This window comes from Quercus robur, chromosome 9 (assembly GCF_932294415.1).
Source record: "Quercus robur chromosome 9, dhQueRobu3.1, whole genome shotgun sequence".
Taxonomy (NCBI): Eukaryota; Viridiplantae; Streptophyta; class Magnoliopsida; order Fagales; family Fagaceae; genus Quercus; species Quercus robur.
In genome coordinates this window covers 18,328,590-18,342,572 of record NC_065542.1, presented here as the reverse complement: position 1 = coordinate 18,342,572, position 13,983 = coordinate 18,328,590, and the positions used below count along the sequence as shown (strand labels likewise).

Here is a 13,983-nt window from a genome sequence, read left to right as displayed (position 1 = left end):
TATCAAATATGAGTTCGATCAAAAAAATCAAGATTCCTAGTCTCTCTCGGTGGACATGAACTGGCATCTGCATTGTGCTTGACCCAAAATTACACACCCCTAAAGATTATATTTCACGCGGAGAACAAAAATATTTGATAATTTTGTGCGTTGAGTGTATTTTAATTTTAGAGGTACACAGCTTATTTTGGGTTCTTTATGTTGATCTTTTTCTAAAAATGTGCTATTGGGTGGGTTTCAGTTAGTTCAACTGATAAAGTGTTTGATGGTGTTTTAGTTTGATAATAAAGCGCACAATCATCATAAGCAAATACCATAAGTCAAAATTCTAAAAAATAAAAGAGAATACAATCATCGGAAGCAAACACCATAAATTGAAACTTTATAAAATTGTAGGGTCACGATTATTTGACGGCTCAAGAATGACGTTGGGCTCGTACATAAAAGATCCCTCACAATATGATTTGTAGAGAGTGGGCTTAAAAGGCTTGCCTTTGATCACGGGGCGATGGTCTGGGCTTGATTTTAGGCGAACTCAAGTAAAAAAGGGGTTCAACCTGAACATCCAAACTCTACAGCTTTCGTAACCTGAGGGATTGGACTCCTCGGACTAAGTCCAAGGAGCGCTAAATTCTTCCTCCGGTTACCCGGCGGTGGGTTTTTCTTGTGGTGTACATACATCGTTAAGGTGTTTTCACTCCTGGAATCTTTCTCCTGGAGGTGGGATGAGAGGCTCTACTTTTTTGGCCATTCTTTTCCCAGCCCCCCCTCATCCAGATTACTTACTTTTTCTTTTATACTAGCCGACGCTCGCTGTCCTTCGTCCACGTGTAGGGTCAACCTTTCCAAGACTGATATTTGTCCCGTCAGTCTAATCCCAGAATCGTTGGGGGTGGTTGATAAAGCCGAAGAATCCGGCTCTCTTGGGTGCAGAGTCTTATCTGGGAAGGGTAATAAGGGCAGCTTTCCCGAGATATTTTAAATCTTCTTTCAAGTTTGGTCCTATACCGTTTTTGCCCCTCTTCTCGGTGGAATTTTGGGTCTGTCGAGGACTGGACTGTCCTCAACAACATCTCCGGGCCATTTGGGCTTTATGTTATTGAGCTTGGGCCGTAACCTTCTTTGGCTTGGGCTTTTGGACTCCCCACGAGTAAGTGGACCTGACCCATAAATTATTAGACCCCACAAAAATCTATAAAAAAGAAAAGAGAAAAGAGAAAAGAAATATGCTGTTGAATGGTACCAAAAGTTTATTTCCCATATTTCATGAGATAATTATTTGTTAGTCATCTTTTAAATATTACAGTCTTGTGTGCCATTTTATTCCTTTTCCACAAGTGGGAACAATTCTGAACATACATAGGAGAAGCTCTAGAAACTTTAAAAGAAAAAGAAAGAAGTCAAAAAAATTGGGTAATTGATTTTCCATTCCACCCAATGGTGGGCTTGCTCTCGTCTACCAATATGGGCCACAAAAATGACAATTAGTGCTTTTGGACCGTATCTTATAAACTTGAGGTTGGAATGGGAGATGCTCCACTTATTGTTCCTCTCCTAACATTAATAATGGTTTCCCATTAACGCTAGGAAATGTGGCTTGAAAACTTCCACGAATGGAGAAGTGTGATGTTGTTCAAATTTTGTCTCTATGTACCAAAAACACGAATCCTACATCAGCCTCTTTAAAGATTTTTTTAGTTATGAAGCATTCCCAACTAAGCCTCTATGTCACATGTCCATCTAACCCTTTTTTTTCCCCCTCAAATTTATTTAATTTTTTTTTTTCTTACAGAAAATTGAACGGCTAGATTGGTCACCCCCAATATTTGTATTGTTATGAAAAAAAAAAAAAAAAAAAAAAAAAAAAACAACAACAACAACAACAACTACTACTACAACAATTTGGATTAAATGAAGATTTTTAAAATTTTTTAAACCTGCAGTGTTAGTTAAATTTGGATTTATACTCTTAACTCACTTGTTTTGACTAGTTACAAGCTAGCCAATGCTGACCCAATTTTTGGGTTGGGTCGTCAAATTTTAACAATTAACCAAATGGCTAGTCCGAAAGAAACAAAGTCTATTTATCTATATGTTACTAAATCCTATTGGAGTAAATAAAATATTTTAAAGCAATTGACCAGAAGTGCACTTTAAATTCCATGATGTCATTAATAAAATGGTCAAACTTAAGCATGATTTAAATTATGCTTTCCAATCAAATTTAAATACGTAATTATATTAACTTTAATAATTGTTATTGAGCATACAGTCTATATGCTTCTTAAAAAAAAAGTCTATATGTTTTTGAAAGAACCGGAGTGGGGTCTATACAACAATTCTAATACAAATTTGATTGAAAATAAGACTTTGAACAAATTCTTAACACTTTATGGAAGAACATATTCTGAAATTTCTAATTCAGGCCAAATTGACATTCTCACTAATTTTAGTTTGAAAATTATGGCGTGCAAGTAACACATTTCTCTTTTGGTTCTTAAAATGATTAATAGGCTTTACCTAAATTGGTTGTGGACTCACAAAGCCCAATTGACCGTTTAATTATGCACATGCCGGACTTTTTCGTCCGTCTGTTTATTAAGACCAAAAAAAAAAAATTCCCATTATTTTGTAGTTTACTTTTTAAACGTTTAGACTGGCTCCTATAATTTCGGGTCCAGTTGGGTTCGGTCAATAAACACACACTTATGACTAATGAGTCATGAGGCAACTGTGTAGCTAACCTAGCATTTACAACTATAACAACACCAACCAACCACATTTGGTTTTGTTGTAATAAAAAGTCTAGGGCATCACTTGGGTCCCCACCAAACGCGTAATAGTTCCTGCTAAGACCCAGCTTGCGCCGTGGCCGCGTATCCAATTCCTCTCTCTCTCTTTCCCACAAAACCATATATATACACTCCAACTCTCTTGGCCTCAAAACACAAACAGAAACCCATTTTTCTCTTACATCATATGTCTCAAAGACCCAGTGTTCCTCACTCCTCCACCATCGCCTTCGGCATCCATTCCCATCTCCTGGTCTCCAGTGAGATGAACCCCAGTTCCAACTGGTCCTAACTACACTTTTTGATTCCCATATACGAAACTCTCATTTCATTCTATCAGACGTTTTTAATACTTAAAAAGTTCTCATTTTTACGACGTCTGATCTTATTCCCAATTTTACGCTTAATTATGGGTGTCAAGGGATTTGTTGAGGGTGGCATTGCATCCATTGTCGCAGGATGTTCCACTCACCCACTAGATCTAATCAAAGTCCGCATGCAACTCCAGGGTGAGAAAGTTCACGCGCCTAACCCACAGCCAATCCACAATCTCCGTCCGGCTTTCGCTTTCCACAACCTCCACGTTCCACACGCGCCATCCCTCCCACTGCCACCGCCCCCACCTCCACGCGCTTCCGCGGGACCCATTTCCGTGGGCATGAAAATCGTCCAAACCGAAGGCCTCGCCGCCTTGTACTCCGGCGTCTCCGCCACCGTGCTCCGCCAAACACTCTACTCCACCACCAGAATGGGCCTCTACGACGTGCTCAAAACCAAGTGGGCCCACAAGGAAACGGGCCACCTCTCGCTGCCCCACAAAATCGGGGCCGGCTTGATAGCCGGCGCAATCGGCGCGGCTGTTGGGAACCCAGCCGACGTGGCGATGGTTCGAATGCAAGCCGACGGTCGGCTCCCAATGGCTCAGCGCCGAAACTACAAGGGCGTGACCGACGCTATCTCCCAAATGGCCAAGCAAGAAGGCGTGGCCAGCTTGTGGCGCGGCTCGGCTCTAACGGTAAACCGAGCCATGATCGTGACGGCTTCGCAGCTAGCCTCGTACGACCAGTTTAAGGAAATGATAATCGAGAACCACGTCATGAACGACGGTCTCGGGACGCACGTGACGGCGAGTTTCGCGGCGGGTTTCGTGGCTTCCGTTGCGTCGAATCCGGTCGACGTGATCAAGACGCGTGTCATGAACATGAAGGTGGAGCCCGGGTCGGTCCCACCGTATAATGGGGCCCTAGATTGTGCTCTGAAGACTGTGAGAGCTGAGGGACCCATGGCCCTTTATAAAGGGTTTATTCCCACAATTTCTAGGCAAGGGCCTTTTACTGTGGTTCTGTTTGTGACACTTGAGCAAGTTAGGAAGTTGCTTAAGGAGTTTTGAAAAATTTATGGTTTTTGATTTAAAAAAAAAAAATGATGTTGACGAAGAATGCAGGGAATTTAGAGGTCTACTACTACAACTACTTTGAATAAATCATATGATTTTTTATATCAATTTTTGTAGTAGAGGATTTTATGGTTTATCAAATTGGGTTGTTGTTTTAATATTTGTTATTTGAGTAATGCTTTGTTTTTTAATTAATAAAATTTTTGTTACTTTTTGCAATTCTATTCTTTTGAATCTGGACTGCCTCAATTGTTAACTGGGAAAAATCATCTTATGCATTTGTCCTATGAAGCTCATTCCTTGGCAATGGTGGACGTTACCCCTCCAATCAAAGGCGGGGGGGAGGGGTTTACACTAAAATTGTTTGGATAAATTTTAGGTAATTGCTTCTTTTCATTTTTTAAGTATAAATATTGTTTAATTTATTATTGTCTTATTTATTTTTCTTTTAATATTATCTTTTTTGTCATATATAATCATTAATTTTAGGAGTGTTTAAAGCAGAATCAAGGATATTAATATATAAAAATTCAATATTAGTTTAGACTTTTTTGAGAAAAAATTTTAGCTCCGCCACTCAAGGTTGTCAAAATCGAGATCCTACGTAGGATCGTTGAAGGTAGGTGGAATCGTAGATCGTAGGATCGGATCATGAATCGTAAGATCCTACATATTTTCAGATTTAAAGCAAAAAACACATTGATTATGACTTTGTATGTTGAATAATCACGTAACTTATAAATTCATCCATAAAAAAACTTAGATTTGCATCATATGATGTAATTTGCATGTCATACATTACTAAGTCTATACTAACGAAACAAATATATTTAAGTTTTGACTTAATGTATCTAAAAAATTCAATAAATATTTAATTAGCAACCAAATACCAAAATATTTATCAAAACATAAGGAAAATATTTTTAAGTTCTAAGTTCCAAATTTGAAATCCAAAATAAGTTAGCAAATGGAAACTAGCTAACTACAATATGAAATCCAAAAGTAAGATGAATATTAAGGTGAAGTGAACATTTAATTATTCTCATTCTAAGGTTCTTATAACCACCGTCCTAAATTCCTAATCATCATCATCCATATCATCATCTATATAGACATTATATATTTGTATACTAGAGTTGTAAAAGATATCAAGATAAAATTTCACACTCAACTATTCAAGTTATACCACTCAGCAACAATTAAAAAATATACTCAAAAAAATCAATCAATCAATATACAAATACAAGCATAACTGATAAAATTATATAAAAAAAATTAAAAAAAATTTAGTAATATTAGAACTCAAATTAGTATATTGATCAAACAAATTTAACAATATTATAACTTAAAATGTAGCAAAGCCAAGTCAAATTCTTCATTTAGAAATGATGAAACATTCTTTCATTTTGATTATAAGTGAACTAGAAACTAGAAAACATTTTCTTAGATTGACATAATTTTATAAAATAAAAAATAAAAAGTCATACCATCACAACATGAAAAAATAAAAATCCTTAAAGCTTCATCAAAACAAAAAATTTATCCCAAAAAAAAAAAAAAAACAAAAAACTATGTTTTTGGTAGGATCGGTAGGATCAGTAGAATCCCATACGATCCTACGATCCTATACGATCCTATGTACGATCCTACCATTTTTACGATCCTAGTGCGATTCTAATCGTTTTGGTGAGGTGGGATCGTAAAATCGTGCGATCCTATGATCCAGATCGCGATTTTGACAACCATGCCGCCACTAGTGCCAGTTCACAATAACCTCAATTATTTCTAAAGAATAATTGTCTTTTTTCTTTTTCTCTTTTTAGTTTAAATTCATTAGGTATCTATTCAAATTAAATTATTTTTTATTTTAAACACACATTGTTTAATTAAATTAGTGGAAATATTATTTCTAATGAAATATATATTCTCTAATTTACAGAAGGAAAAAAAAAAACATAATTTTCATTCAAAACTTGAATTTATTTTTTTAAACAAAGTAAACTTGCAAAGAAAATTACTGGTAACTAGCTCCACAAGTTTTGAAATAGTTACTCATTGTTGATACCTAGTTGTCATACATTTCCTAGGTGCGTGACTACCGTTGAGGTGGTTCACTTAGTAAAATCATTTACATTATTTTATGGTTAACATATCCCATAAAATAAGAGTCATGTTAATAGATATTCTTAGTTTTTTGTTAATAAATCATAATAGGAAAGTATTGACACAACATTCATGAAAAATATAAAAAGTTGCCAATAACATTTATTATTTTATCATTCTTTCAATATTTTTAGAAACATTTTATTTGGAGAGATTTTAGGGAGTCTCTAGTGCCTTTTTATGTAGTTTTAGGGTGTGTTTGTTTGGAGAGATTTTGGGAGGATAGAAAATTTATGAGAGAAAGGTGGAGAAATAACATTTTAAGTGGTTGTTTGGTGGGGAGAGGGAGGGAAAATAAGTAGTAGGGTTCAGATGTTTTCTACCTGAGCTTACCAAAAAGTTTTCTCCTTAAAATGGAGAAAAAACTAGGAGAAGAAAAACTCAATTTGAGCTGACCAAAATGCCAATGTACACGATGCACATGGGCGTTGTGTTCACTTGTTCTTGGCTTTCATACAAGAAGCAAATAGAAAACAAGTTTTAGATTCACAATCACATGCCTCAGTTGTATACGTAATTAGTTTCACAGTTAAAACCCATTTGATTCTAGTATAATTTCTTTGTGGGAAAGAAAGAGCGATAGATCAAGTCATACATTCAATCTTCATAATTCCTTGTTAGCTTAATTGAGATTCAGAACACCTCCCCCCGCCAAAAAAACCCCTTCAAAATGGAGGCTTGATAGGATTTTCTTCATTAGGCTTAAAAGCTCCTTAGGCCAAGCAACTCCAATAGATGATGTATTTGACAATGGATGCGATTTATATAAAACCCTGCTTTGTCTTTGAACCAGCAAAAATCAGTAATCAAGATTACAAACACTTAAGCTTACATCAAGGAGATGGAAGATCTGTACATCATGAGGCTATGGATGAGTATGGGCATGAGCTTCATACAGGCATATCAAACTCAACCACGTGCCAATTCTATCCAACAAGTTTCATCATCTTTTGAAGCTTTATAAACCATGTTGTGGACGATATAAGCAACATCTTATGCACAAAACAATCACATCAAGTGATCATATAAGACCTGGTATCATCTAAGATCACATAAGACTTTGTATCATCTAGAATTTGTCCTTGGATGAAGAAAAGAATGGCGCTCTAAGCCTTGGCCTTCTGGTCTTCCCCTATCCGGCTTATGGGGATGTTGGCCTTCCTTTCGGGGTGATTGGCTATCTGATTTTCTATGCCTTTCTGGGTTTTCAGGTGATTGTCCTTCAACTCCCACTCCTTTGTATAAGTTCAGGGGTAATGCACAATAGTCCAATTCTCCACCTATATCAGGGCTTTGAACATATTGAACTTCAGAGGCTTTGGCCTTGTCCAGATTTGGTTGACGAGAATGGCGAGGTTCCAATCCTCTACCAGACCCTTGGCTTTTATCCATATGTTGGAGTTCATTTGTTATCTGGCTACGCCGTTCCTTTAGAAAGTTCAGTCGGGTTGTCAACTTTGACAGTGCAGAAGTTGTTGAATTTTCTCCCTGTTTACACACAGGTAAAGAGGTGTTATCATCACTTTATCGCTAATTTGGAAATTCAAAAGAATAAACAATTAACCTCTCACAAGTCTAAGAATAAATTCAACAACTAAAAAGTTCCCACACACGCCACAACTAAAAAGTTCACAGCACCATCATCATTATTGTCATAACAAAATAATGGCAAGTTATCATTAAGAACATGAAAACATGCATCCAAATAGATGCAGTTACAATGTTAGAATAAGACAATTGATTACACTGATTGTGTGAAGGAAAACCAGAATAAACCAATTAGGTATGAAGAAGGTGACAAATTAGTTTCAATTCATTGAGGTACTCCAAAGCTCCAAAAATATCTTGACTTCGCTAAGTTCAAATTCCATTAAAGCACAAGAAAACCAACCTACCTCACCCCTTGAACCAGATCTCTTGGAATTGGAATTGCTTGGAGGCATAGACCTGGCTAGCATTGGCTCTGGAGTGGAAAAACTGGCAGACACCCCAACAGACCTGGAGTTGATGCTTGCTGGATCCAGATGCAGCTGGTGTTGAGGCAGATTTTGATCTGATAAAGATGTTGATTCCAGTAGCATCTCACTCTCACTTTCTACTCCATCCAAATAAGAATCCTAATGCATCCAAATCCTGAGGTAAGTTCAGTGGAAATTACCAGACAAAACATTCTAAATTAGCACAATTGGTTCCTCAATGGATTGGCTGAGTTTGACTATTAAGCTCCTCAAGGCTTCTTTTTTTGACAAGTACAAGTTCCTCAAGGCTTATACACCAACCGATGAAGCCTAAGTTTGAGCTTTGAGTTAATTTTCTAGCAAGCAAGCCTGAGTAATGCCAGGCTCAATTTGATCAGGATTTGCTAACAGCTGAAGTGAACACAATGCTTTGTAGGGGAAACTACTAAAACAAGTCCTTAAGAAACCTACTACATAGACACAATACAGACAAGAAGGATGTCATTATTGCTATTATTACTAGTAAATTAAGAGTTCAAGAAATAGGTGTTTGATTTGGCTAAAGATCAAGCTTGTGAACAAGCTTAGCCAAAACTTAAATTAACAGAACCTTTAGATGGTAACTTAAGCTCAAAAGGTGGGAAAATAAGAGCCAAGTGTTCAAAATTAAACTCAAGCTTGATCCAAGTTCAACATAGGCCTGCTTGAAGAAAGTAATAGGCAACTCAGCTTTTGCACACCTAGTTTCTGTATTAATTTGAGAGCCAATCTAGATGTCTTCAAGAGAGAAATTAGACATGACAACCAGTAATTGACTCTCTTAAGTAGAGTCTTTTAGCTAAATATTGCAGAAAATGGAGTTTATTTGGGATATAGGTACTGTTCAAAGTTATTTGGCAAATTGAAGAAAGATAGTGAATTTCGGCAACAGTGTTGCCGAAATTCTAACAAAAAGTATGAGAGAGGAAACACAAGTGATGTGATGGGAGGATTTGAATTTCGGTAATCTCGTTGCCAAAATTCCTGCTACCCTGCTGCTAGGTGAAGTGCCCGCATGAAGAGTGGTTGAAAGGAAACCAACTGTGGCAACCAAGTTGCCGAAATTCTAGGGGAGTGAGGAGAAAGAAAATAAGAATTGTGGCAACCAAGTTGCCGAAAATGGGAGGAAAAAAAAGAAGGAGAGAGAAAATAAGAATTGTGGCAACCAAGTTGCCAAAAATGGGAGGAAAAAAAAGAAAAAGAATTGTGGTAGAAATTTAATAGTAATTTAGGCAATGAAGTTGCCGAAAATTGAAGAAAAAAAAATTGTAACAATTGATTTGTGGCAATGTTGTTACCGAAATGGAAGGAAAAAAATTGTTCCAATTGATTTGTGGGAAAAAAAAATTATGGCAATGGAGTTGCCGAAAATTGGAGGGGAAAGAGAGAGAGAGAGAGAATTGTTCGGATAAAAAAAAAAAGTCAATCACCTCACCTTTTACTCCTGATTCTATTCTCCATGTACTTTGGAATATATTCTTTGATCATTTCCAATAAACCCTATAAAACCTGCTCTACTGATATGAATCTATGTGATGGATTCTTTTTTGTCTTTTCATTCCTCTCCTCGTTATAAAAAGGCAGGCATCATCACTAAAACATTGCATCTCCTACGTTTTTCATATTGCTTCACTTTCCTCCGATTGTTCAGTGCTATATTACTCTTCTACTTTGCTTTAGTGTGCACAATTAAGGACTGTAAGTTTTGGGTTAATATGAGTTTGCTTATTAACTTACCGCTCTAGAAATTAATAGATTTATTATTGTATAAATATATGCTTTGCAAATATTAGAAGCTAATACATTGTAAAATATTATGACTATGATTATGATTATGATTATTGTTGTTGTTGTTGTTGTTATCCCGTGTATTGAGTACAATATATAATTTAATCTTTGTTTATTTTACTACAATACCAAAATTGAATTTGTAAAATAAAATCATATAGCTAAAACATTTGTTAACAGCTATACGTTTCAGACATTTATTAAACTATATTATTATTATTATTATTATTATTATTATCAACTTAACAGTATTTTAATATATGATACCAACATGCTTCAAGAAAATGTCCAATACTGAAAACAATTTCGAAAACAAACTCAACTAAACAGTTTGATGAATAAATATATTACAATCTATAATATAAGCCAAGAAATAAACTTTGAAACCAATATGAACAAAATCCACGTCAAACAAAACCATTTCGATCTTTAAGAATATAACTCACTAAAGTCATGAAAAACACAGGATTCATTACAAAAAAAAAAAAGAAACATCTTTAGTCTTTATAGATTTTGCCTAAGTACCCAGATACGATGACACATACTCACACAAAAATCATTAAAGAAAGAATCAAAGAACATACACAACATGTACATACGCTATGAAAGTAAAAATAAGAAAAACAAAAGAGACGTAAACATGGACAATTTAAGAAAAAATATAGGAAAAAAAAGTTAGGAATAGAAATATAAGATAAAGATGGGTTACCCTCAAAAAGAATAATCCATGGATATTCATTGAAATCTTCTAGATAATTTCTGATAATAGAAAAAATAAAACCCAAAAGTTATGATGTTAAAACTTCCAAAAGGCCAAAAAAATTTTTAAAAAAAATCAGAAGATTCAAAGCTTCAAAAGTATTGAAATAAAACAATTATATATATATATATATATAATTACGCAATAGAGAAATACAATAGAAAGAAGGGAATCCACGATTATAGCTTTTCTACTGTTGAAATTGGCCAGACAATTAAATGTATTGCAAAAAATGAACTTAAAAATTCATATGTAAACCAAACAATTAGAAGATTTTGAGCCAAGAATTTATTAAAACAAAACAAAAATTATGTGACTACACAATGGAGAAATGTAATAAACAAAAAAAAATGTCTACACAACATAGAAATATTAGAGAAATATGAGTTACCTTTTAAATGTTAAAATTTAAAATATTAAAACTTTTAAAAGGTCAAATAACCCTAACCTTGATGCATTGACCGAAGAAGGAGAGGAGTCCAATACATAAGTGGAATATGTGAATTGTGAAGCATGAGCCGCCCTCAAAAAAAATCTTGAAGAAAAATAAGTTTTAAGGAGAAAATTGTGTTGCGGCAAAAATAAGTTTTTAGGGCTTAAGTTTTCTACGCAAGCAATTCTTAAATAGGAGAGAGTAGAGGCGGTGGGAGAGTGTCCTTATTTGGCTAGAAGTCTAATTTGCATTGGAAAAAGAAAACAGTGATGAGGTGGAAAATTTAATTTAATTTAAATTTAATTTAAATATTGTGCTGACGTGGAAAATTGTGGGAGCTTCAAAAGCTTCGGTTTTATATATATATAGATGAATTTTTTATGGTTAGGACTGCAAGCATTTTTAGTTATATTTGAAATTTACCATAATGAATTGTAATAGTCACCATACATGAATTTGATTATTTGTAGTTGATAACTTATAATCAGCCTATGACTTAGGTGCTTCTCAAAAAAAAAAAAAAAAAAAAAATTATGCTTTTATGCTAGGAATACTTTATTTTCACTAATTGCAAAATATTGCATTGTATAGCAAATCTCAAGTATCTTGTTGATATCATTATAAATACAATATCTTGAACTCTTTTAAGGGCCAAACTGATTCACATAAATTTTTCAATATTGTTGTTATTTTGTGTTTATTTATTTTTATCTGATTGTGGGTTTTTTTTTTTTTTTTTTTTTTTGGGAAGTATCACTCTATAATTCTCACTCTTTCAGTTGGTATCACAATTGTGGTAAGCATCTCGACTCTCTTATTAAATTTATGTATGTGTTTTGTTAATTTTGAAATTATTTAATATCATTTATTTTTATTAGGGTAAATTCCACAAACCTACCCTGAGGTTAGTGGAAATACCAATGAGGTCCACAACATTCTAAAACCTACCAATTTAGTCCTTAAAAGACAATTTTGTCACTAACTTTCTTCCTCTTTCTCTAATCGGTCTTCGTTCCTCTCCCCTTCTCTCTTCTCTTTCTCTATCTCTCAGATCTCTCTCTCAAAAATCACTGTTAGGCTCTTGAGATCAACTGTTTGGCTCCTTTCCAATCCCTGTTCCGCCATTCCTTTCTTTTCTTATAAATTCTTCTTTTACTCTATTAAAACCAACACAAAATTATTCAACACCAAAACCCCATCTCTAATCTAACCCAGAAACATACCCTATAAAACCAACAAAATTCAACACATTTACACAAACCATTCACCACCAAAAACTCATTTTTAATCAAACCCAGAAACCTACTCTATAAACCAACAGAAATAAACACATTTAAACAAAACATTCACCACCAAGAACCCATTTTTAAATCAAACCCAGAAACATCCACTAACTTTTCAAGAAACCAATACATATACACATGATAAAATTATTGAACAATCATCCATAAAATTGTAAGACTTATTTATGTTAGCTCAGACAAAACAAAAAACTTCTCTTTCTATTCGATGAGGTCTGATTCGGAGATTGTGGATCGGGCTTATTCGGCGATTCAGCATGCGATGTCTCGGCTTGAGGATGAGTTTCAGCATGTTTTGATTCATAACACCGTTCCTCTTGATGCTAAGAGACTGTACGGCTCGATTTGCCGGAGTAGCCTTTCATTCCCGGTCAACGATGCCGGAATTATTGCCGGAGAAGATGGTATGAATGTGGTGGTCAGTGACTTTTCTAGTGGCTGTGGGTGATATGGGTTTGTTGGGCGGTGGGTTTTGAGAGAGATCTAAGAAAGAGAGAGAGAAGAGAGAAGGGGAGAGGAACGGAGAGAGAGAGAAGCAAGAAGAGGAAGATTGGTATTATCACTGAAGGGTAGGGATAAAATTGTCTTTTAGGACTAAATAGGTAGGTTTTAGAATGTGTTGGACTTAATTGGTATTATCACAAACCTCAGGGTAGGTTTGTGGAATTTACCCTTTTTATTGTTATTATATGAGTTTCTTTCAACATCTGCCCGTAACAACCACCTTCAATGAGTATAATCCAATTAGTGTCAATGAGTACTGCATGTCTTTATTCTTTGTATAGGCTGTAATGAGTTCACCGGCTGTAACCTTTGCGCTTGCCTTAGTATATCGATTAGCAAAGTAGGCTACACAACGGTAGTATGTAAGTTCGACTAACGCTGTTATGGGTAGATTTCTAGCACTCTTTAGAATACCGTTGAAGCTTTCAGACAAGTTTGTGGTCAATGCCCCATAACGATGTCCACCATCATGTGCTAACGTCCATTTCTGCACCGGTATGTACCTTAAATACTTATCACCATCTGCATTTAATTAAGTAATTCTATCACTGGTTATTTGATACTTTCGTAGCTGATTCTCCATGCCTGCCTACATTACCATAGCCTTCAAGTTTTTATTACCAATTTGTTAATTGAAATTGCTAGCCACATGGCGAAGGTAAAAACGATGATACCAACGTGTTGATTGATATATAGTTCGTATCGCTAATATTATACGAGGGTGACGATCAAATATGACACATAACCCTTCTTGATTAGTGACATTAATTTGAATACAACGCAAAAACCAATACCAACTATCATCAGTTTCCTCCTCCCAATTTGTTTAAATAGGATGCAAGTTTCATA

The 13,983-nt window shown here is 35.2% G+C and overlaps 2 protein-coding genes across 4 annotated transcripts in view; one reads left to right on the top strand and one right to left on the bottom strand.

Annotated features, from left to right (window-relative positions):
* The first annotated feature begins 2,928 nt into the window (after positions 1–2,928).
* Positions 2,929–4,407, top strand: LOC126698749 (mitochondrial uncoupling protein 4). The gene has a single exon (XM_050396168.1). It carries the CDS (start codon positions 3,202–3,204, stop codon positions 4,180–4,182), a length of 981 nt encoding a protein of 326 aa, XP_050252125.1. The 5' UTR covers positions 2,929–3,201; the 3' UTR covers positions 4,183–4,407.
* A 2,946-nt stretch (positions 4,408–7,353) lies between these two features.
* LOC126700524 (rho GTPase-activating protein REN1) overlaps positions 7,354–13,983 on the bottom strand; it is a 55,007-nt gene continuing 48,377 nt past the window's right edge. The window contains exons 23-24 of one of the 3 annotated variants that reach the window (XM_050398709.1): positions 8,247–8,468; positions 7,358–7,839 (exon numbers count right to left, since the gene is read on the bottom strand). In XM_050398709.1, coding sequence (XP_050254666.1) covers positions 7,417–7,839; positions 8,247–8,468 — 645 coding nt within the window. In that variant the 3' untranslated portion in view covers positions 7,358–7,416. Of the gene's footprint in view, positions 7,840–8,246; positions 8,469–13,983 lie in introns of all 3 variants that reach the window. The other 2 variants (XM_050398707.1, XM_050398708.1) reach the window with 2 other exon arrangements.

What these genes read in the sequence shown, in the direction of transcription:
- LOC126698749 (XM_050396168.1), top strand. Translation starts at nt 3,202, where the DNA reads ATGGGTGTCAAGGGATTTGTTGAGGGTGGCATTGCATCCATTGTCGCA.